The 25,006-nt window shown below is 35.8% G+C and overlaps 1 protein-coding gene across 8 annotated transcripts in view; it reads right to left on the bottom strand.

The window, feature by feature from the left end:
- WDR41 (WD repeat domain 41) overlaps positions 1-23,366 on the bottom strand; it is a 73,791-nt gene extending 50,425 nt beyond the window's left edge. For 6 of the 8 annotated variants that reach the window (XR_005832465.1, XR_005832466.1, XR_568799.2 and 3 more), the window contains exons 1-6: positions 22,894-23,267; positions 20,539-20,654; positions 9,288-9,336; positions 8,004-8,135; positions 5,472-5,534; positions 1,384-1,495 (exon numbers count right to left, since the gene is read on the bottom strand). Coding sequence is in view for 3 of the 8 variants with exons in the window: in XM_008691266.2 (XP_008689488.1) it covers positions 1,384-1,495; positions 5,472-5,534; positions 8,004-8,135; positions 9,288-9,336; positions 20,539-20,654; positions 22,894-22,944 (523 nt within the window). In the remaining 5 variants the exon portion in view is untranslated. Of the gene's footprint in view, positions 1-1,383; positions 1,496-5,471; positions 5,535-8,003; positions 8,136-9,287; positions 9,337-20,538; positions 20,655-22,893 lie in introns of all 8 variants that reach the window. The other 2 variants (XM_008691268.2, XM_008691267.2) reach the window with 2 other exon arrangements.
- Between the last annotated feature and the right edge of the window lie 1,640 nt (positions 23,367-25,006).

The following is a 25,006-nucleotide window of genomic DNA, read 5'->3' as shown; positions in this document are numbered from 1 at the left end:
CAAGTCTTCTTTAACATATGAAAGTACTTTCTCAACCTCCCTTTTTCCTTACCTCCCTCAACCCCATGTTATATAATCAGCCACCCCTCACCACCCCAGGGCAGCAGCTCTTTCTGCCCACAGGTCCTGTCCCCGAGCTTTAATAAACCACCAATTTTGCACCAAAGACGCCTCAAGAATTCTTTCTTGGTCATCGGCTCTGGACTCTACCCCACTGAACCTCACCTATATCCCACAACCTCATCAATAGGAAATATGAGGGGCGCCTGGGTGGCACAGCGGTTAAGCGTCTGCCTTTGGCTCAGGGCGTGATCCCGGCGTTATGGGATCGAGCCCCACATCAGGCTCCTCTGCTATGAGCCTGCTTCTTCCTCTCCCACTCCCCCTGCTTGTGTTCCCTCTCTCGCTGGCTGTCTCTATCTCTGTCGAATAAATAAATAAAATCTTTTAAAAAAAAAATAGGAAATATGAAAATACAATCTAGGTATCACCAAGATTACTATTGATCAAACATTCAGTGGAGAGGTAAAATTGTAAATCCTTGAACGGTATGGATTTAGTTTTGCTAAGACATCACGTTAGTTTTCTGACATTTTATAGTATCTATGTGGAGATGAGTTAGTTCCAATTACAAACTGTAAATTCAATTCACAGGGCTCCTGCTACCTTTAAGACATCAATATGCTTAATAATGTTCTTTCTACACTGTCCATGGGTGTATCTGATAACTTTCAGAAACATAGTTAACAGTATATCACATGACTTCAAAGTTATTACTCAAATTCACTCATTTATACTTAAATATTTTTGCTCTGAACGGTTTTTAGTTTTATTTTTTAAGATCCTTGGTATCAGAAGTCAAAACTGATTTTCTTCTGTTAAAACTAAAAGTATCAACCAAATTCTGAGAAAAAAGAATTTTATTAGTAAGTTTGCACAATGTATGAACTTCATAGCAAAACCAATTATAACATGAAGTCATCCTTTGGAATCTATTCAAAGTCCAGTAGCCCCACAAATAAAGAAGGAAATGCTATTATAAAGTCAGAAAGGTTTAATTCCACATGTCAATGTGCTCGTCAAACTCAGTTTAGGAACAGAGCCCAAGAGCATAAATGATAAGGTTTTTCTTGACCACTTTTGAGAAATGCTGTAGAAGGGGAGGGAAGGCCAGAGGGGGAGGGTCTTCTCCCTCCAATTTGGGATGGAAATATATTTTACGCAACCATGAACCTGAGTTGGAGAAATACGGTTACAGGATATAGTCAGAATTGAAAAGAAAAATCCCCTATATTAGCCTCTGTATTCATGCAAAGACTCTTGGAACATTCACTGTCTTTTAAGGCCTATCAATCATGGTTCATAATTACTTTGTTTTCTTACCTGTATCAGAAAGGTGACTGGTCTTACACAGGAGATCTAATTTTTGGTTCCACACACATAAGTCATTCCCACCAGAGAGCCAAACATCTAGTCTCTGAAGAACAATTAAACACTGCAAAATTCATGCAAAATGTAAATCAGTTTAGAATTTCAAGCATTCACTGGTGGTTTTCAAATATATCCACAAGTTCTTTTCTCCTATTCTCTTAAGGGGTGAAGCTTAAGTGTCCCACCCTTGAATGCGGGCTCTCCTAACTGACTAGCTTCTAACAAACAGAATGTGGCAGAAGGGATGGTATGTGGTTATAAGACTAAGTCATAAAAGACATGGTGGCTTCCTCCTAGCTCTCTCTTGGATCACTCGCTCTAGGGCGAACACATCCAAGCAGCCATATGGAGAAAGATGCACGTGCAAAACAGTGAGACCTCTGGACAATAGGCAGCACTACTTTACCAAGCACGTGAGTCCCCTAGGAATCTCCAATCCCAGTCAAGCCTTCAGATAACAGCAACTTCATAATACACACTGAACCACAACTACTTAGCTAAGCTGCTCTTTATTTCTGACCACAAATACTGTGAGGTAATATTTATTGTTTTAAGCAACTAAGTTTTGAAGGAATTTGATACTCCGTAATAGATAATTAATACACAAGGCTTAAATAAACTTCCTTTAAAAATAAAATTGGAAATATGACCTTAGTTCTTATGTAATTCTCAAATTAATATCTCCTAATCCTTAACTTAGGAAAATGAGTGTTTCAAGTCTCTAGAAGTGCTTTACCTTGAATAGTACTTTAAAGTCCACATCTTTAATTGTACTCTGCCCACCCATGACTCTGAGTGAGCACAAGAGTAAGAGTGACAGAGAAGAATAAAAAAGAAAAGGAAAAGGTCTGGTAGTCTCGTCTAGGCAGAGGGTGGGGCTGCTTTTAAAGCTGTTGGAATAAAAAGTGTTGAAAATAATGCATTTATATTTCAAGAGTTCCTAACCTAATTTTTGAATGTTTAATATATCAGTACTTTGTTCCTTTTTTTGCCAAATAATATTCCACTGTATGGGCACAGCACATTTGTCCATTCTCAGTTGGAGGACATTTAGGTTATTTTTGTATTATGTATAGAGCTGCCATGAACATTCACGTACAAGTTTTTGTGTGGACATACATCTTCATTTCTCTTGACAATGAAATAGGAACACTTAGGAGCGAGATTGTTAGGCCAAATGATAACTCTTTTTAACATTCTGATGAACAAACAACTTTCAAGGTGGCTATACCATTTTACAATTCCAGCAGCAACATATGAAGGTTCCATTGTCTCCTTATCAACACTTGTTATTACCTGTCTTAGATATTAGCCATCTAGTGTATATGAAATAGTACTGCATTATGATTTGCACTTGCACCTCTCTAATACCTAATGATGCTGAGCTTCTTTTCACATGCTTTTGGCCATCTGCATATATTCTTTGGAGAAATATCTTTCACATTATTTTTAATTGGACTGTCTTTTTATTGCTGAATCTTAAGAGTTCTTCACATATTCTCTTAAAATTTTGGGGGGGGGGAAGCCTGCAGGGATTTTGGTGGAGACTGTGTCCAATGTGCAGATCATTTTGGGGAGTGCTGCAATCTTAACAATATTAAATCTGATCCATGAATATGGAATGACTTTCCATTTCCTTAGATTGTCTTTAGTTTCTTTCAAAAAATGTTTTGTAGTTATTCATGTGCAACTCTCATTTCTTCCTTAAATTTATTTCTATGTATTTTATTCTTTTGGATGCTACCATGAATTCATTTCATTTTCTTAGTTTTTCTTAATTTTTTTTCTTAATTTCATTTTTGGATATTCATTGCTAGTATATAGGAATACAGTTAATTTTGTATACCGATATTGTATACTGAAACCTTGCTAAATTTGTTTATTAGTTCTAATTGTTTTGGCTATGAATTTAAGATTTAGTATATAGATCATGTCACTTGTAAATACAGTTTTATTTCTTCCTTTTCAATATGGACACCTTTTATTTCTTTTTTATTGCCGATAACACTGAACAGTGCCATCCTTGTCTTCTTCCTGATCTCATGGGAAAAAGTATCCAGTTAGTCTTTCACCATTAATATGATGTTAGCTTTGGGGTTTTCACAAATGTCCTTTATTACACTGAGGAAGTTCTCATCTATTCTTAGTTTATTGACTATTTTTACCATGAGAGGGTGCTGAAGTCTGCAAAATGCTTTCTCTGCATCTACTCAGATGATCATGTTTTTTGTCCTTTATTCTTACTACGGTATATTACAGTTATTGATTTTTCAGATGTTAAACTGAGATAAGTCTTATTTGATCATGGTGTATAATCCTCTTTATATGTTGTTGATTTGGCTTGCTAGTATTTCTTTAAGGATGATATACTTCTTTTGGCACTTAACATCTTATTAGAATTTTCCAAACTCCTTATGAATTCTCTGAAATACCATTTTTAGCATATGTATCTACTGCAATTTAAGTAAGACATTTAGGATACTGTCAATCATCCATTTATAAAATATATCTTCAGTAGACATTTCTGTTCATAAATCTCTAAGTTTTTATTATTATTATTATTATTATTTCCTTTAAAGAGTTTTCTGTAAGTAGAATCTCTGGGTCAATTCATGTAATCATTTTACAATTTTCATTAATAATGTCAAACTGCCTTCTAGGAATACCATCAATTTATACTCTCACCAACAATAAAAATGCCAACTTCACCATTTCCTTGCTAATACAAACCCTTATGAAAACTTTACTAGCTAAAAAAAATAATATTTCTCACATTAGGGATCTGAATTTGATAAATTATCTCTTCAAGACGAACTGAACCACTGAAATAAAATGAGTGAAATACTATTTTTAACAATGTCTTATGTGACACATGATCACAGCAGGAGTAAATACAACCATCTAACTAACATTATAACTTCTTTAAAACATACTTTGACCATACTGCAAGAAGATACCTCTTAATGATCAGTTCCTATTAATAGCTCACCAAAGGAATTTGTCCAAAATACACCAAACTTTTTCTCCTGTTCCTAGTCCCTATTTCTTCAATTCATGTATTTTCATTTGAAACCTTATGAACTCTGTCAAACAGCAAGAATATTTTTTAAGGAATTTCAAAACAGCATCTTTTCAGATCGAATAAAGCATAGACATTTTCATCAAATCAATACTTTAATAACTTCCTCAAAGACAGTCCACTGTTAAATTGGATACAAGCATTTCTGGGCACTTTCTTCCCCTGAAACTACTAAATTGATAATAAGAATAGCAATAGTAGCATCAGATGGCTACCACAGACGCTGCCTTTTAGGAAAAAAATCAAATACCTCCATTACTGGTACAGAGCAATTCTTTCTACATTAAAAAAAGTGTTCGCTCCAATATAAAGACAAATTATCTTTAAAACAAATAAGGAAACATCGTATTTTACAAGACNNNAACTTGGTGACATTATTGAAAAACAGTGGCACTTTCTTAAGAACATCCAAGGTAATTTCTTCTGTAGGAATCAAAGTAACCAAGTCCTCTCCAACTTGGGGCAGAGTTCCTATCATGTAATAAGCTCCAATTAATATTTGTTTGTAAAATGAATGAACCTAATAGTAGCAGCCAGTTAGCCACATGACATTTCTTTAGAACTAAGTAACTGATTTGTCTCATCTTTATGACTTTATAAAAAGCAGAGATTGAGGGACAAATAAATCCATGTTTTTAGCTCAAAGTACAAAAAACCCCAGACTAGCTACTGGTATAGTCATTCTGCAAGTAACATCTCTTCCTAGAATTACCTACAAGAAACATACTATCCTTTTCCTTATGTTGCTATATATTCAACCCTTGATCTAATTTCAAATTCAAACATTCTAACATTTAATATACAAGCTCTCACAAATACAGTCTTAGAAGAATCAAATGACTGTAGGTATGTGTAGAAGAAATAATTCTTAAAACCAACAAAAGTAATTTCATCTAACTTATTAAACATTTTTTCTGAGACAAAAACATTATTACCATAAAATAACAACTTAAGATTTTACCTTTACAGTAGACTGGAAGCAGGATACCTTCTGAACTTGTCTGCCAGTATCACAATCCCATAACTACACTTACGTTAAGAAATAATTTCTAAACAGAACATTAAAATCTCAATTAGGAGATAACTTTTCTAACAATTAAATTACAAATGTTACACACTCAGAAAAATCTTGAAATAAAGCATAAAATATTTAGCATTTATACTACCACCAAAATTAAATCATACAGTGAATTACAACTTAGCACAGCAAGCTTACAATTTAAACTAAGTTCGAGGCAAATTTTACTATGAAACTATCTGAAAATGTCAACAGAATGAATGGCCTGAATACTGAATATTTATAGACATTAAATACGTCAAGTGTTTAAATTTTAAGACTTATACTCCAAAATAGTCCACCAAAATCAAATAAACACTGAACATAAAGTATTTATACTGAAAACTATCAACTCCATTAATTCTTACTTGAAACCTCCTTCAACACGCATGGCCTGATTTGCTACTGTTACACTAACTCAAAGAAGCCAGTTACAGCGTATTACTTCTAAGCATATTTAAAATAATTAGAAGACCTCCATTAAGTGTCCGAGCTTAGTCTGACTTAAGGAGCATAATGATTTTCAAATTTTTACCCCATTTCCTAAGGTCACATATACATTTTACAGTATGTCTGAGCACACATTTTCATACATGCATACAAATATATAAATACATACACACACGTATATGGATAGACTTAAGACTATCACCTGACAAAAATTAAAAATTTATCTTCAACATTTAATTAATGAAGTTTGTTAATAGTGGAGGCTTAAGCAGCCTGGAATTGTTTTTCACAAGAAAATTCAACAAAGAAAATGACTCTATACCATCATTTAAAAGTAAAGTTCATGTGGATATCGTCTCAACTACTTTCTACTATAATAGCAATTTAATAATTGCCTCTAAGCATTATTATAGTACCTCAGGAATGTTCTAATAAAAACAAAGTATTTAAAATTCTTTTTTGGGGGATTATACTGATACTGAAAACAAACAAAAAGCTTAGGTCCTAAAATAATATTTGTCTCAATGGAACAGTAGTAATAGTTATTCCGACTCAAATATGTGTAATACTGCTTATGCAACATTGTCATCACCACAAAATACAGCTTACCGCATGTAAATCTTACCTTCAAATTTTTTCACCTATTGGCAATGTGTCCAGAAATCACTTGAGCTACTGAGCTCATTTAAAGTGTGTTATGGGGCGCCTGGGTGGCTCAGTCAGTTAAGCATCTGCCTTCAGCTCAGGTCATGATCCCAGCGTCCTGGGATCAAGCCCCGTGTCAGGCTCCCTGGTCAGCAGGGGATTCTGCTTCTCCCTCTCCCTCCACCCCTCCCCCTGCTCATGCTAAGGCATGCACTTTCTCTTTCTATAAATAAATAAAATCTTAAAAAAAAAAAAAGTGTATAATAAGGTCTGTTCTGGTTCTGCATAAGCCCAAGAAACACCTACTCCTTTGGGCATACTCTAAAACTTACTTCCTTAATGCTTCAAACTATTTAAACAGAATTCTCAGATAAGCACAGACTATTTAAAGCTAAAATCTGATATCTTTTTTTTAAAAAAAGTAAGATTACAGTTTCAATTAAGTATTTGGCTAAGGCCTTCACAAATCTAACTCCTCATATAAATATTAAAGGCTGAATTTGTTTAAGGAAAGTATTTTATGAAGGCAGTATTAAACAGTGGTTCAGAATTCCGATCCTGCAGTCAGACTGCTTGCCATCTGCGCTCTAATGGCTATATGACCTAGGGCAAGTTATTTAACCTCTCTGTGCCTCTCTCCTTTTCTGGAAATGAGAATAAAAATACTTATTATAAGAATTAAACATGTTAATATATGTAATATGGAATATATGTGTAAACATATGTAATATATGTTAAATAGAACAATGCCTGGCACACATAAGTGCTCTCTCAAAAATTTTACCATTTTGTTAAACCTTAAATTTTTACCTAAAAGTACGGGAGGGGAGAATTTACTCTTTTAAAATTGTTCTTAAATACTAAATATTAAACACTGAGCAGATGGTAATTCACTTTTCTGCCAAGCTCAGTTCAAAAGGTTCTTATGGGTTGGGGCCGTTATATTTCTTTTGCTATTCAATGCTGTACAGACAAAAATGTGAATTATTCTCCAGTCTAACTCATCTTTGTTTTTCTAAATTGAAAAGCGAACTGAGATAAGTACTTTTAAGCCCAAATTCTCCCAAATTCTCCATTTTCTATAACTTGATATAATAGTAACTCTGGAAAGAACAGCTTTAGTCATGGGGTTTCCATCAATAATAAGCCTTTAACCTATTTCCAGTCTAATACTTTTCAGATGACTAATACTTTTAAGAAGTGTGTTATGGAGGCTAGAGCAAAATCATTTTTGCTAAAATGAAGGTACAGAGAAGCCCCCAAAGGCTAAAAACTAATAATGTATGTACTAGTCCCTTGGGTCACTATAGCTATTTCACTTTCTTCCAGATTTAAGGATATAATAACTGTTCTATCAGCAGAGGCTGTCAAGATCAGTTGATTTTTTTCTTCACAAGCTTCCAAGGAAGGAAATGTAATAAGAGCTGTTATCTTTTGAGTGTGTCCATTAAGTTCCAGAAGTTTTTCTCCTGTCTGAAATACCAATAAACATTTTAATAGGCTCATATCATATTTATAACCTAAATAACCTTAAATGACAACATTAAGAAGAATCACCATGTAGAAAATACATAATTTCATTTTTAATTACTTAGATGTTATAACTTCAAGCAATCAAATAGAATCTAAATAGTACTGAAAGGGTAGCCATAAATAATTTTAATTATTTTCTAATAGAAAATACTAATTTTTAGCATATTTTATGTGAAAATTTAAAGGAATATTCTTAAAACTATACCGTGTGGTTTTAAGAATTGTGTAAATTAAGCATAAAAATATAAGTAACTAATCTATACGAAAAAAAACAGGGAGTCCTCATTAGCCAAGTATTTGTTATCTAAATCTCCAAAATTAAAATGTCGTTGAAGGAAATAAAAGTTAGCATAACAACTCAATACATATATTGTACATACCCAACAGTAGTTCAACCACTCATAAAGTCAGTCTCAACTCCATGTCTAACACCAACAGCTATCCCTATCTATCCAGTGTCTTCAGCTATCAGTCTCTCACTGACTTTCCCAAGTAGTAAACATATAAAAATCCAATGTAAATATAACGTAAATTGCAAATCCTTCCAAGGTTGCAGGATTTCATGAACGTGGTAAATATAATGTTAAATAACTGCTTTAATCAATGGCAAAGCCATTGAAAAATGAGGACCTGACAGAGTCAGACTAGATAACAATCCAAGCAACAGAAGATAAATGCTTCAAAAGAGAATAATTTGAGTATCAAAAGAATCAGCCTTAAAAATCTGGTGAAGCCTTAAATATTTTTGAAAAAAAATTAGCCTTTTATTACATTGACTATTAAAGTCAAACATAAGAATATCATATTACACTACCGTACAATTTTGAAATAAAAATTCTATCTCCCACAAAAATCAACATTTGATTCATTTTCGGAGTCAGTGCATAGCTGCTGACAAACTTAAAATTTTGTTCAGTAAGATTAAAACTTTCCCTATTATGAAATATTGGTCCCCATTTTAAATGGATTCATCCTAAGTAATCTTTTTCAAGTATTAATTACTTTCAGTATACTTACATGCAGGTATATACCCAGACAGTGTTTATGAGTACAAACTCAACTATACAGTCTTCACACAGAATTAATACACACCTGGGCATTCCACACAACTACAATTCCATCATCACCAGCAGAGGCAAATCTGGGTAGAGAAAAAAGGTAAAAAAAATAAAATAAATTTTAAAAAATCTGGTGACATTTATATGCTGAAATTACTAAGAACTATCAGAATTTATTAATGGTATCGTGACTAATATTAATGTTGATTAAGTTAAGCTAATTCAACAAATAATTATGGACTACCTTCTAGGTTTTGTGCCAGGTACTGAGATCCAAAGATAAACAAAACCATTCACAGCTTCACGATGATCAACTGCTAAAACCATAAGAAAGGGGGAGACCTATAAATACTCTTTAAAGTCCTTCCTGGCTTTAAAAATATGATTAAACCCTTACTTAGGTGATATGACACCAAACTGAGGAAGAGCTTCACTGATAGGAAGTGATATTCTAAGTGTGGAACAAAGGAATCATGTCTTTAGAGCAGCTCATTGTTTCTATTATCTGTCTCTGTAAAGAGATTTTAACTTTACTATCTAAAGCCAAGATCTCTCCTTTGCTCCACGTGGCTCTTGGTCTTTTCATGTAAATACTGTGTTCTTAGTTCGGAAGCTTCCAGGTTTTTTGAGGGTTTCTGCTTGTTTTTAGTGAAAATACTTGAAACACAAAAACGAAAAGGAAAATTTATTTCCTGCCATGAAAAAAGCTGTGATGAACTCAGTTATAGCTTCTCTCTCCTGTTTACTTCCCATTCACTATACATAAAGGAACAATCATATACATTTTGTAGAGTAGACAATATCCATGATACAAAGAGTGCCAAGAAAAATAATTTATTGTACACGATTACTCACCACAGTGAATGCATCATAGTAAAATCAAGAAAGCACTGTTCTCAAGCAATATACCAACACAGTGGTATACAGCAATCACACCACAAGCATGTCAAGTAATTTATTAATAACGTAGTATATGAGTTTGTAAATGATTCTTTAATGAATCAAAATCGACCCAAAGTTGTTCCCATATCACTTTCATTCACTTAAATTCAAGGTTTGTTTTTTTAATAGGAGAGAAACGAGTGGTGTTATAGAAAGCCAGCTATGAACTGTGTATAACTGGCCCCTTGTAGTTAACAACCATTAATAAATGATAATCCACTAGCAATGACATTTAAAAAATGTGTTCTTCCTTGCAAGACTGTGAGTGGGTTTCACAAAATCTGGGTACACCGTGAATGTCTTCATTACAGGAAACACTGTTAGCCATCCAGGTCTATCGCTGCAGAATTGATACACTAGGACACAAAAGTTACTTGTTCCTGAGATTATCTGTTCTGACGAATTTTACCACTATATGAGATTCATAAAATCTCACTACTTCAGTCATATAACAATTTCCTTAAAACTCCAAACTGAGCTTCAAGTTCTAATTTCTCATGCTCAGTTTCAGAGTCCCATAAGTAACTATTGTCCTCACTGGCTCTGACAATTCCCATACTCATTTCAGTACTCCTTTCTAAATCCTTCAATTATATCTCCTCCTATAGGAGCTAAGAGATTATTCAGGAGATGGGAAATTGGTCAAACACATCCTCACCGAAGTCTGTTAACAATTTTTTAATAGAGAACTACATATCTTTTTAATGGAAGGACCCTGAGAACTTCCTATGTAACTAATGAGAAATCACATGCAGAATTATTTTTTAAATCCATGCCTAACATTTATTCTTAGTTCAAAATGAAGTATATAAAAGATCTGGAGATTTAAAGGAAAACACTCATTTTTAAATTAAAAATACAATCTATTATTTAATAACATACATTTTTCTGAATTAGAATACTAAACAATGCCTAAGTATCAAAAACAGCTGCTGGACGTCAATCTTTAATAGCTTATGTTTCTAGGCCTATTGATTTCTTTTTATTTGTATAGTGATGGTAGGGAGGCAGGACTCAAGGTCTTAAGTTTTCTTTGGTATAAAACATCAATTTCTATTGATTCTTGAAACTCTTATAATTGCTTTTCTCCCTTTAGAAGACTGCAGGTTTAAAATACATACTTTTTTCCAACCCTGATTTTTAACTTCTCATTATTGTTTTATCATGTCTGAATCTCATGAGTTCACAATGAAAGACGATTGAACGGCTGAGAGTTTAGAAATGAGATATAGAGCATTTCACCTCAAACTTTAATTCAATCAGTAGTGAACAAAAGTTAAATCTAAACAATGCTCAAAAGTAATGCATGAAATCACAGCCAATTTTTTATTGCTCAGAGGTCAATTACCCAGTTGGTGGATTATTCAGGCCTTTCAATTTTCTTATATATCCTATTGCTGCCTTTTTTTCCCCCCCATTTCAGTATTATTACCTTCTCTAAAGAGAAAACATGAAACTTAGAAATGCAAATCACTCTAACTTTGCTACATATTAGTATCTCCCATAAAATAACGACTAAAGGGTTGGGAGATCATTCGCAAATTACAATTATCCATGCTATTAGGATGGATAATTGAAAACTAGCTACACTTTATCAGTTTATCTTAAACTATAATCAGTTCATCCGAATCAGTCAAGCATACACTTCACCCATCTGCAAATCAGAAATTATAATTCAACCCAAGAATTCCTAATAGTAAGATACATTGTAATTGCTAAAAAGAAGTAATGAACTATAAAAAAAGGAGTAATTAAAATGCCAGGAATGTTTAAACTATTCAATGGAAGGAAGAATTGTGGCTGTATTGCATTAAAATTACATATAATTTTGTAAAACATTCTAAATTCGTAGAATCCAAAGATTCAAGTTTATAGTTAAGGTTTTAGGAGAAATGCTTCTTTACTGATTAGTACAAAATGTACTTAGTGAGATTCATGCTAGATGACAGGGAAATGTCAAGATCAATTACATGTGGTTCTTGCTTCAAGATCTTCAGTGGTTGTTTAGAAATGTATTTCATCAAATCTAAGCTATCAAGGTAAGACATTCTATTATTTTACGTACTATTAAAGAAAAAATACGGCCAATTATAACTGAAAGACACCACCAATTACGTGTCTCCAAATTTCAAAGATTTTAAAATAGGAAAAAACAGGCTTCTTAGAATCAATGAAATATAGTAATTGCCATACTTAGTGATGTTTATGATGTGGCACTTTCTAGTCCAACAAATCTCTGATTATCTCTAGCAGGTTTAAAGCACCAAAGAAATGCTTTTTCAATGAATAAATTAATGAATAAGCAAACATTTAAGTGTTGCAAGGGCTCCTTAAAAGAGATAACCATTAAGTGTATTAATGTAAACTCATTTTTTCCTTTTATCATTGTTATCAATATACTGTCAAAATTAAAATTTAAAATTTAAAACGTGGAAACAAACCACACACAAATAAATTCCTTTTTGTTGGGGCACCTGGGTGGCACAGCGGTTAAGCGTCTGCCTTCGGCTCAGGGCGTGATCCCAGCGTTATGGGATCGAGCCCCACATCAGGCTCCTCCGCTATGAGCCTGCTTCTTCCTCTCCCACTCCCCCTGCTTGTGTTCCCTCTCTTGCTGGCTGTCTCTATCTCTGTCAAATAAATAAATAAAATCTTTAAAAAAGAAAAAAATTCCTTTTTGTTTCATGATCCTGTCCCATACTTATGTGTATCCTTCAACTTGAAACCATGTCTTCAAAAATACTGAGTGTACAATTAAATGACCCAGCAAAAACTACACGCATGGAAAGAAGTGTAACAAGGTGAAGCATGATTTAATGAAGACCTAGAGCAGAGCTTCTAGAATGTTCCATCCTCTCCTACCCTAATTATGAGAACTAAGCTTATCATGAGAGTTGATTCACGCTCATATTAAACACTAACCATATATTAAGCATTAAATATAATTATATGTATATTTGATACTGAAAGTAAAGATCAATAGGATAGTTCTTGCCCTTAAAGAACCCAGTCTACATTACTAAGTAATGCTATACGGTCCAGATCACGAATCCATTGAGAATTCTCATTTGTACTCATTTCAATTTATAGAAATCATTCTTTTTTTTTTTTTTTTTTTTAAGATTTTATTTATTTATTCAACAGAGATAGAGACAGCCAGCGAGAGAGGAAACACAAGCAGGGGGAGCGGGAGAGGAAGAAGCAGGCTCATGGCGGAAGAGCCTGACATGGGGCTCGATCCGACAACGCCGGGATCACGCCCTGAGCCGAAGGCAGACGCCCAACCGCTGTGCCACCCAGGCGCCCCAGAAATCATTCTTTTTAAACACCTTCCCTTTGAACATCTCAGAGAAAGTACTCTCATTCTTGCCAACTGTGAACTGAAAAGTACAGCAAAGCTTCACAAAGATTTGTATAACACAAAATATTTTCACAAGTAATTCCTATGTCTATTACTTAAGGGATTTTTTGGTTTTGTTTTGTTTTTTTTTTAAGATTTTATTTATTTATTCGACAGAGATAGAGACAGCCAGCGAGAGAGGGAACACAGCAGGGGGAGTGGGAGAGGAAGAAGCAGGCTCATAGCGGAGGAGCCTGATGTGGGGCTCAATCCCATAACACCGAGATCACGCCCTGAGCCGAAGGCAGATGCTTAACCGCTGTGCCACCCAGGCGCCCCTACTTAAGGGATTTTTAATAGTTCTCATTCATTTGAATTTATTTCCATTAGGTCAAAGGTGCTACAGATTCAAATATAACCTTAGAGGACATAATGAAAGGTACAATCCATAAAACTTCCTGCATTCAATATCTACCATAAAACACTGGAAAAATAAATAGAACACTATTATGGCAAAACAAAAAATCCCTGTGATTAACTAACTTCCCACCTAATCCAGAAGTACTTTCTAATGCATGGTACAACTAAAACAGAATATATTTTTTACAATAAAATAGAAATGAAAAATGGTACAATACCAAAAACCAAACCAAACCAAAAAAATACAAAACTTTCATTTAAAATAGATTTTTACTTATCTTGTATGCTAGAACTACTTGAAGAAAATCAGAGAAGTACGTGGAAACTTGTAAGAGAAGCAGAAGGGAACTTGAAAGCGTTTTCATGAGCCATAGACACTGATGTCACTGGTCCTTTCAATAGATTTACTGGAACATCAAACTTTTTTTCTTGCTTAAGAAAAATGCATATATTAACATGACTCTAATATCTGAATGTCTAAGGTCCTTTTTTTGCTCATATACAATGAAGGTGGATGATTCCATAATTTTCATGGTCATTAGGAAAGGTATACCTTTGTAAATTCTCCCCTCCCCCAAATCACAAACAGAAAGCTAAACTACAACATCAAAGTTTACAAATACTAGAAAAACCAAAACTCCCTAGGACTTCTGGTAGGGGAAACCTCCATTCATCTGAGCTCAAGTTTCTGTAAAAGAATTTCTACTACTAGAGAAACATCCCTGGCCTCTCTCTGCCCCGCTGGTCAAATAAATGAGTGAATGAGAATGAATTGAGCATGCTCAGTTTAGACCCTACAGGGTTTTCTCTAAGGATTTATCTGTTTCTATAGGGAAAACATTCTGCTTTGCTCTTATTTTTCAGGTAAGTCTACATCTTAGTGGGAGGCTTGCAGATGTCCAGGTGTGTACCAGTGATTTGAGTGAATAAGTCTACCTAACTCAGGATGAAGTATAAGAAATCCCACTGAGGTTATATATCAAAGCCAACATCCTTTAACCCAGCCTTTTGCCAGTTATTAGTTTTTATGTTCAGGTCCACCTGTGTGACTCCTGCACCTAATATCTAAGAAAAAGTTTTATTCTGAAACAAAAATACCTTTTAAATTGACATTCTTATTTCCTCTATATCAAATATGTATCATTTTTCAATTTTTCATTATGGATAACTTAAATATACATTCAAGTATAAACAGTATAACAAAAATCCCAAGTACTCTTTATCTCTCTTCAATAATTATCAACTCATAACCAATACTGTTTCATCTGTACACACCCAAGCCCCCCTCTGCAGATTACTTTGAAGCAAATCCAGTAACTACATTTCATCAGTAAATATTTCAGTATGGATCTTTTAGAGGTCCTTTACATCAGGACTAAAGTTACCATTTAATTTCTTAATGTCACCACATACTCAAGGATCAAATTTCCCTGTCTCAGGATTTTTTTTAAGTTTATGAGGACGACCTAAATAAAGTTCATAATTGCAGGGGTTGATATATCTATGAAGTGTCTTCTATTGATTCCTTCTTCCTATTTTTCTCCTTGCAATTAAACATTTGTCTCGGGGCGCCTGGGTGGCACAGCGGTTAAGCGTCTGCCTTCGGCTCAGGGTGTGATCCCGGCGTTGTGGGATCGAGCCCCACATCAGGCTCCTCTGCTATGAGCCTGCTTCTTCCTCTCCCACTCCCCCTGCTTGTGTTCCCTCTCTCACTGGCTGTCTCTATCTCTGTCAAATAAATAAATAAAATCTTTAAAAAAAAAAAAATTTGTCTCATAGAGTTCTCAGTCTGGATTTTGCTAGCTTCCTTCCTACGCAGTCATTCAATGTGCACCTCTGTCCCCTGTATTTCTGATAAATTGATAGATCTAGAGACTTAATCAGATTTAAATCTGACTTTTTGGTAGGGCCACTTCACAGGAAGTTCATATACTCCAACAGGAAATGTAATTTCTGGTAGTCTTTCTTTAGTGAGGATGTGATGTTAATAAACTGTCTAAATTTGTTATTAGAGGTTGCAAAATTACAATATTCCAATTTCATGATCCTTCCTAGCTTGAATTCTTCCATAAAGAGAAATTTCCTCTCATCGATTATTACTGATCCCGAGATACAGTTTGTACAGGAAAGGCAATATACATCTCGCAGACATCCCTTCAAGAGAGGAAGCTGCCCAGGCTCTGAGGAATGTGGTTACCTTCCTCCAGCTGTTGACTTCAGGGTCCATTTCAGCTCTCAAGCCAAAGTCATAGTATCTTAGTTGGCACCCAGACAAAGGAAATTAAGCAAGGTGGTGGACTCCAGAAGCACGTTCCTGGATGACCCTCAGCCAGTGACTAAGCAAGGCAGGGTTAAAAGTCCCCGTTATTTCTATCCAACACAGAATTCCTCTAACGGGCATTCTTTCCTCCAGAGTTCCCCACTGGGCCTAGAGAGACTGTCAGATCTATACCACAGTCTGAGATAGCTCCCCTTGTCTGATCCTGTTTCTTCCCTTTTCCCTTCATTGATGTTTCTAATTAAACCACTTGTGTGCTTAATTCCATTTTGCTACCTGCTTTGCAGGGAACTCAAGTACTAAAAGGGTCTATATCACCTTGACCACAGATTTCTATTCTCTGAATGTTAGGAAGAGAATTTTAGCTTAGGAGTATTTCTTTAAAGATCTAACATACTGTTTGTTGTTAATGAATTATCAACCTGCATGAGTTTGTTTAGTGTCTCATGAATGTACAGCTTCACCAGCTATCCTAGGGGTACATTCTATTCTCCAGTCTGGCATTTCATGGGTCACCTGATTCTTTTCCAGTCATGATCCCATCCTACATAACCTTGTCTGTTTCCTGGAGGAGCAAGGAATGGTCAAATAAGCAACCAAGAAAACTATTCTTAAAATGTGTTATGAACTCAGTTTAGTTTAATATGTCAAATGCTGGAGTATTACATGCAATTTTAGCACAGTCCATTTTTTGGAAGACTCTAGCTGAGGCTTAGCCTTCTTTAGTGATCTCCCAATCAATATGACCCTCACTTCATGTTCAAAAAACACTACAGAAGAAAAGAAAAGGCAGCTGTCTGTTAGGTTATACAGGATTTATCTGGTATCTTCAAAAACCAATCTGTGAAAATTTTCCACTCACTGATTTTAGCTGAGCCACCAAGAAAACAAGAAAATCCTTCTGCAAAATTCTCAATAAAATGATATTATCTAAAGACATGAAGCGTGAAACCTGGATTACAACAGCTGACCAAAAAACCAGAATGTAAAGTCCACAAAAATTAAATAAAAACATAAAAAGTATAATATATATTTCTATGATTTGACTATATACAAATAATGTACATTAGCAATGGTGAATTCTAAATTACCTGAACTACTAAATTAAGAATGAAAATGCCATGCTCTTATTTCTATTTAAATAAAGATTTATATAGTTTGTAGATTTCTTGTATCTTTCTTACCAGTACTGACTCCTCCAGAGTTTTTTATTTTCAGTGCAGAATTAAATTTTTTAAAACAAAACACACCAAAACTTCTACAGGTGTTTGACAGAAAACCTTGTATCTAACGAGATGTAAATTTGGACATAGTAATGACTTGAGCACAAAGAATTAAATGTGACTCATGTAGTAATATCTTCACTTTATTGCAAAAGCCAAAACGTAGGTTTTTCATCTATTTCTAAACATTCAAATTCCCTGTGATCCGTAGCAAATTATTCTCCCTTCCTATGTCCACCAGCATTAGCAACAGGACTTAGTCGCTTCTCCCCTCAAGAGGTAGAGTTTACTTATCCACGTACTGAATTTGTGCCAGCTCCTGACTCACTCTGACTAATGAAACAGCAGCAAACAGGATAGAGTCTTGAGAAGAGCTTTACATCAGGGCTCGCCCCTTCGCTCGTATTCAAACTCCATGATCACTGTGTGCACAAGCCCCTGAGCAACCACACAAAGAGCGTGCCCAGTCATCCCAGCGGAGTCCAGTAGGAACCGTCCAGCCCCAGCCAATTTATCTGACCAGAGACGCATTAAATAAACCTCAACAAGATCAGCTGATCCCGGCACAGATGGGAAAAAAAAAAAACAAACCCACCCAGCTGAGTCTCACCCAATAGCTACCTGCAGTTAGTGAGCTAAGTAAATAGCAGGTTGTTTTAAACCACCAAGTTTGGGGTGGTATATCAGAGAGCAACAGAGAACTGATACACTTGTCCATAATTTTTTACTGTTTACAGAACATTTACTACCTCATTAAACAACTGATTTACGCAGGAGCATCGCTGTGGGGAAAATGTAATCAAATATCAGCATTTGCACAATGATCATCACTCTACGAGACGGCCTTTTCTGCAGATTCTTGCTCTATGTAATAACAGCCAACAGGACATTTCACAGGACGGATAACAATGAAAATGGAAATTTCATTCTATATACATTTATTCTATATAAAAATTTAAAGATCGCATCCTAAAGGTATGCTATATATTTTTTATTTAACTTTCTCAGACAATATGATCTGAGGATTCTTTAAGACCCAAATATTAGTTATTATGGCCTAAAAAATTATTTGGGTTTTTTAAAACCTACCTAGTAACTTAATATGGTAAAATAACAAAAAACTTCAGCTTTCCAAATATTCTATATTTCCAGAAATGTTTAGTTTCAAAGATCTGACTTGCTGCCTTGCTGACTAAATAAACAATGTCTCTTAGAACATATCAACAATGAATACCACCAAAAAGGCTAAAGATTATTATACTATTGTTTACGTGTTATGATTTGGCTGGCTCGTATCACAACAAAACAGTGTTGATAGGCCAGTAATATATATAAGAAATCAATCTTCTCAAGCAAAAGTTAAGAAACATACTGTTGCAAAATAATCTGGCTGGATTGTGTCCCTGCTTTCTAGAATGGAGCTGGGCTCCTCAGACCTCTCCTCAGTTTATGCAAATCAGATGATTCAGGGTGGGCCTTCTGGACAATTTAAGGATAGGATCTGGCCATGTGGGAAATATGAACCATGTAATTAGAGGGTTGAGCCACAGATATTAGCCTGACCTTTCGACCTGGCATTGGAGTATGGGGACAGGGCAAGGAGAAGGGCTGGAAATTGAGTTCAATCAGGTGGCAAATGACTCAATCATTCCTAGTAATGAACCCCAATAAAAACTCTGGATACTAAGAGCTTGAGTGAGCTTCCTTGATGGTAATTCACACTGATGTGCTGAAAGGGAGGCATGTTCTAAAGACACAGAAACTCTGCACTTGAGGCCTTCCCAGACCTGGTCCTATGCATCTCTGCACTTGGCTAGTCCTGACTGTATCCTTTATAATAAAATTGTAATCCTAAGAATAGTGCATTCTGGAGTTCCGTCGGTGCTTCTAGTAAGTATCAAGCCTGAGGGTAGTGGGAATTTGTAGCCAGCTGATCAGAAGTGGTCGTGGCCTGGCACCCCTGGAGACTGCAGCTGATGACTGAGGTGAGAGGAGTGCTGTGCAGAACTATGCCCCTAACCTGTAAAATCTGACCTAACTCCAGGTAGTGTCAGACTTGCACTACACATGGGAAAAGCAATACCAAAGACATAAAAAAAAGCAGAGAGAAGACAAGGTTAATAGACATTAGAAGTGATGGTCAGAATTAGAAATAATCACAATAGCAGTCACCCATGGAGTCAAAAATGGGGGGAAAAAAGTATCAAAGGTAAAAGAGAAAATTAGAGATGAGAGTGGAAAAACTGATAGGGAAAACAGACAGGAGGTTAGGGAGTTAGGATGGCAGGCAACATGCACACCTAATAGTCTGGGGAGCCATTCATTCATTTAACAACTATCTGTTAATTACCTGCTACATGTAAGGCACTGTGCCAGTTACTAAGGATACTGTGATGACTACGAAAAACACGCCTCCCCCATGAAGTTTAGATTCCAGAGAAGATAAATATTAAATAGTTACAAAATTAACTCTGTTTTTATGCTATATGCTACAAAGAATAAGCATTTAGTTGAATAAGGGCTTAATCAACAGATAAAAAGATCAGTAATAAGCTAAATCTACAGTCCTAAGACCTATAAACCTCATCTCTATTGTAATTAAACACAAGATTGAACATGTTGACAAGAAAGTAAATAATGCATATTTTAAATACATTTCCTCAATAACAAAAGATTCAGATTACTTACCTTTCACTAAAAATAGCACATTCCTGGTAGGTACTTCATAGGTAAACATTCCCTGTATTTGTTTCTCAAATTTAGGTTCACCTTAACATAACTCTCACTCAAATTTTAGAGTCAATCCCTTCTTCAAAACTAACAAATATTTCTAAGCACTAACAACAGAAAACAAAAAACCTCAAACAAGAATAACCATCAAGTCACCAAATATGACACCCTGACTTCTGGGCAAAAAATGACTTCCCACATATTTGATCAAGATGCAGATGTCGATTTCTAGTAAATGTTAGTAATGATCAGATTTGAAATTTTTAGGAAGGATATTATGACATTGTTTTTAAATATACGATTCCCTAAAAATTCTTTCCAAACAGTAGGCAATTGGACAATTAGAGCTTACCTGTATTCATCTAACCGCACAAGAAATCGTACAATATCGTGATGAGCTTTCAGTACAAGCAGTTCAGTGTAGGGGTTCTGGGTTTGTTCTTCACCTATTGTCTGTAAAGGAGACTTCTTGTATTGGAGAAAAAAGAAATGAAAAACAGAAATAAAAGAGAAAGAGATTAAATGATTTACAACAAAAGACCATACTGAAATAAAACTGCATGGTATACATCTAAGAATACAAGATTTAAAAAGCTGTAAGATACCGTGTTCTAATACCATATACTATTTTCCCTAATATCAATTAACTACCAATTTAACATACATTTCTCTTACTACGAATCCACATCATGAACTTTCTCCTCTTTGTTAGAACTGATCTAAATATCCTTAAACTCAGATCATCATTCTTCAGATTAACTAAAAACAATGTAAGTAAAAGAGGGAAAAAAATCTCACTCTTGCCATAAATTTTAGTATTTTTAAATCACCATAAATTTACACACAGCGTGAATTTTATGTTAAGAAATTATACCTCAATCAACCTAAAAATCAATGGGCCAATCCAACTCAGTATTTAGAATGTTTCTCAATTAAAACTTGATAGAAACAAAACTGCAGGTCAAAAGGATAAATACAGACTACAACAGTGCCCAAACCACTACAGGCACGCAATACATGATTGCTGACTGAATAAACAAAGGCATGAAATCCTTCAGAGCAGATAAATTCAATAAATTCGAGTTTGGACAATCATACTGATAAAGATAATTGCTAATATTTACAGAGAATTACGTCACAGCCCATATGCCAGACACTGTGCAAAGCACATACGACATATAATTCACTCAACTATTCTGTAAGGAAGGTCTTATTAACCCCCTTTCTGTAGTCAAACCCAGTACTATTTCATGATAAATAATTTATTACCTCTAAACTGCAATTTCTCAAACCTGCTGTTATTGAGATTTTGGACCAGGTAATTCTTTGCTGTTGAGGACTATCCTATGCACTGTAGAATATTCAGCAGTATCTCTCGTTTCTACATACAGGTGCTAACAGAAATCTAATGTCCCCCATCCTGAAAATCAAATATGCCAAATATGCCCTAAGGGCAAAATCATCCCTGCAGAGAAATGCTGCTAAAACTAGAAGCAGTTCTTGCATAAATTAAGGAAAATCATTGGTTCTGACAAAGTACAAATTCACAATGGTTATACAAGTGAAATACTTTAACATGAAAAATGTGTAACGTAATATGCATAAATGTTTTCCCCCAAAAGTCACCCCCAAAGCAGTGGGTACTTTTTACTTATCCCATCTTACTTCTAGCGGTGGTTCTGATGAGAAAAGCAAAAGTGAGAAATTTGAAAACTGCATACCACTTCCCTCAAATGAAAGTTTACCAGGCATGGCAGAATTAGTTAGTGAAATTATATGATTAATCAATAATCAGGTTAATACAGAATTATCATGTCACATACATAATTATCTACAACTATTCCCTAATGTTTAAGATTTCAGCCTATCTGAAATGAACCTGATTTGAAAATTTCTTTTAATAGACAGTAAGCCCCAACTGCAAAGGTTATGAGGAAGTTAAAAGTAAGAAGTAAGGCTGCTGACTCACAACAACCCCAACTTTTTAACAATCAAAACAACTATTTGCTATGAGAAATAAAAGGGAATCCAAATACAAATTCTAATTCTCAGGTGGCATCCGAAATAAATTCCAGACCTCAATCCTTTTAAGATTCCAAAATTATTTTATTCTCAGTATTTCAAAGGTAAATTACAGTCAATCCAATTATTCAGGCCCACTAAGCAAGCCTGACTATGGAACCAAAAATAGGAGTTAATTACAAAATTCTTTTATTGACTTTGAAGCAAATTAATTTTTTAAAATAATTTTATATTTTTTTGTTGTTGGATAAATAATCAAATAGATTTTCTATTCCCTGAGCAAACATGAGTTGATGTTGTGAAGTGACACCAATAAACTAGAAAGTTGCAGTCACTTGTTTCTAGTAAGTCAGATACTTTTATAATTGAAACGAAGCTAGTTTAAGCACGAAGACGAATCCTCGAGCCTATTGTTGAATCATATCAGCTTCCGTTTCCTCCTTTTGAAATGGGGATATTTAATTCTCGAGGTCTTAGGGGAATCAGTTCAGACTAGCTAGTCAGAGCGTCCCCCACCCGCCCCTGCCACCGCACACCCCCTCCCCCACCCACTCGCCAACCAAGCCCTCGACGGCCTCCGAACCCTCAGGCCCCGCCTCTGCATGGGTCTCCAGTGTCTGGACCGGGAACGGGCTCGGGCAAGTTCAACCGCTGTAGGGGCAGTCAGGGTCGCCTGGGGGTTTACCTCCGCCAGTCCCTGGGGTTCTCGGCCTCCCCCGATCAGCCATCGCAACATCCGCGCAGCGGCACTGACTCGTTGGTTCCAGGTCCCAGTCAGCCCAAACTCAGCGCCAGGCTCAGCCTCCCCCTACCTCCTGAACAGCTGCGCAATGGAGACACAAATACTTCGCCCAATTTGCCCACGGAAGGATTAAGTACAAGGTAGAGCCCACAGAAGAGAAAGATTTTTGTCCCCAAAGCGCTGCCGTACTCAGCCACAGAGGTTTGGTTTGGGGCAGCCACCACGAAAACAGCAGCCGAAATCTAGAGTGGCGCAGGGGGTTCAGAGGCGCGCGCAGCACCCAATGAGCACGCGCAGAGGCCTTGCCTAGTTTGCGCTCCGAGCTTAGGTAGCTTCAGCGGCCCCTGGTGGACATGTGAAGCACAGCACTTGGAGCCCGGAAACCAACCAGTACCAATAGTCCCCACCTTTTTGGTTGGCTTTTGACCTTCACTTGGCTGGGGGACCGGAAAACTAGCACCCAACCCCCGCCAGCTTCCTAAAGAACTGACTGGAGAAGGTGTACTTCAGTATATTCTGCATACGAACTAATCCAGTGGCACATGTGTACACCAGAATAAATCTGACCAAGATTTACTGTGTACTGTAGTTGAGATACTGTGCTAAGGAAGGATTTACATAAATTCTAATGGTAACTCTGTAGTCCCTATTCTATTAAAAAAAAAAAAAAACACCACCAACAACAACAACAAAAAAAAACCCAAAGCTCTGAAAGATTAGTTTGTCTAAGACTAGCAGCTTGGGAGTAACTACACGGAGAATGGAATACAATCTCCACACTCCAAAACTACTGCTCTTGACTGTATGCTATAATGTCTAACCCAGAATCTCCCTAAATAATAGAAAGCACTTTATATCCTCTACTGTAACTACTAGATTGTCTTAGGCAGTCAAAGGTTTGTGGTCCTCTACTCTGGCTGCCTATCAGAATAATGCAGGTAGTTTTTTGAAAAATACATATTCCTGGCTCCCACCCCTGACTTATTGAAACAATCTCTATGGTTAAAACCTAGGAATTAGGATTTGGGGAAAGTTCTTCAAGAGATTCTGATGAGTAGCAAGGTTTGACAATAACCGGTCTAGGGACTACTTATACTTAAGCCTATAAAAGTTCATACTTATATTTGCATATGTGATTACTAGGTGCAAATGAGGGTCCTATCAGTAAATTCGTACAGAGAACCTATCCAGCTGTTCCACCCAATGCATTAATTCAACAAATATGTGCTGGGTACAGATGTACTGAGATGCAAAAAACAATAAAATTGCTGTTCTCTAGGATCAAGGCAGAATGTTCTGAACACACTAATAGAGGGCCATGCACTCTATTTAGAGGTATTTACTATTAATTTTTAAAAGTTTCATAATAGTTTGTTGTGGAACAAATAATCAAATACATTTTTCTACTCCAGGAATCCCTTTCTCTAGCTACACAACAACTGTACTGGCAGGAACTGTATTAACTATCTTCGAGCTCTCATTATTTAAAAGTTTGCAGCTTTCGGGGGAAATCTTGGCTAGCACAGAGTCTGGTCACCATTGTTTCAACCCCTATTGACTGCAGCTACATCCAGAGCATTTGAAGGAATGACACATGTTTGGTTTTTCTTCCCTGCCCCTTTTTCTTCTTTTGGGAGTCACACATTTAAGGATTAGGTCGTTCAAAAGCAAATAAACATATAGAGGAATTTAGAAAGCCACCATCACACCCTCCCAAGGAAAGATACTGGCTCGAAAAGACGTGAAGAGACCTTGAGCTTTCAACTCAGGCTAACCCCCAACACAGAGACACTCTTTAACAATCAAAAACCAAACCAAAGCAAACCAAAACCAAACCACAATCAAACAAAAAACACCAAATTCGGGAGAAGGAAGAAAATCTGATTGCCAGAGTTTACACATTATCAAATGTCCAGTTTTCAAAAAAGAAAAAAATCACAGACATACAAAGAAATAGAAATGTATGGCCCTTTCAAAGGAACAAAATTGACAATGACCCTGAGGAAGCCCCACCACTGAGATTACTAGACAAAGGCTTTTTAAAAACTGCCTCTTT

The sequence above is a fragment of the Ursus maritimus genome, unplaced genomic scaffold, assembly GCF_017311325.1.
Source record: "Ursus maritimus isolate PB19 unplaced genomic scaffold, ASM1731132v1 scaffold_5, whole genome shotgun sequence".
NCBI classification, from domain to species: Eukaryota; Metazoa; Chordata; class Mammalia; order Carnivora; family Ursidae; genus Ursus; species Ursus maritimus.
Note: the sequence above shows the minus strand (reverse complement) of the source record. Positions and strands in the feature narration are given on the sequence as shown.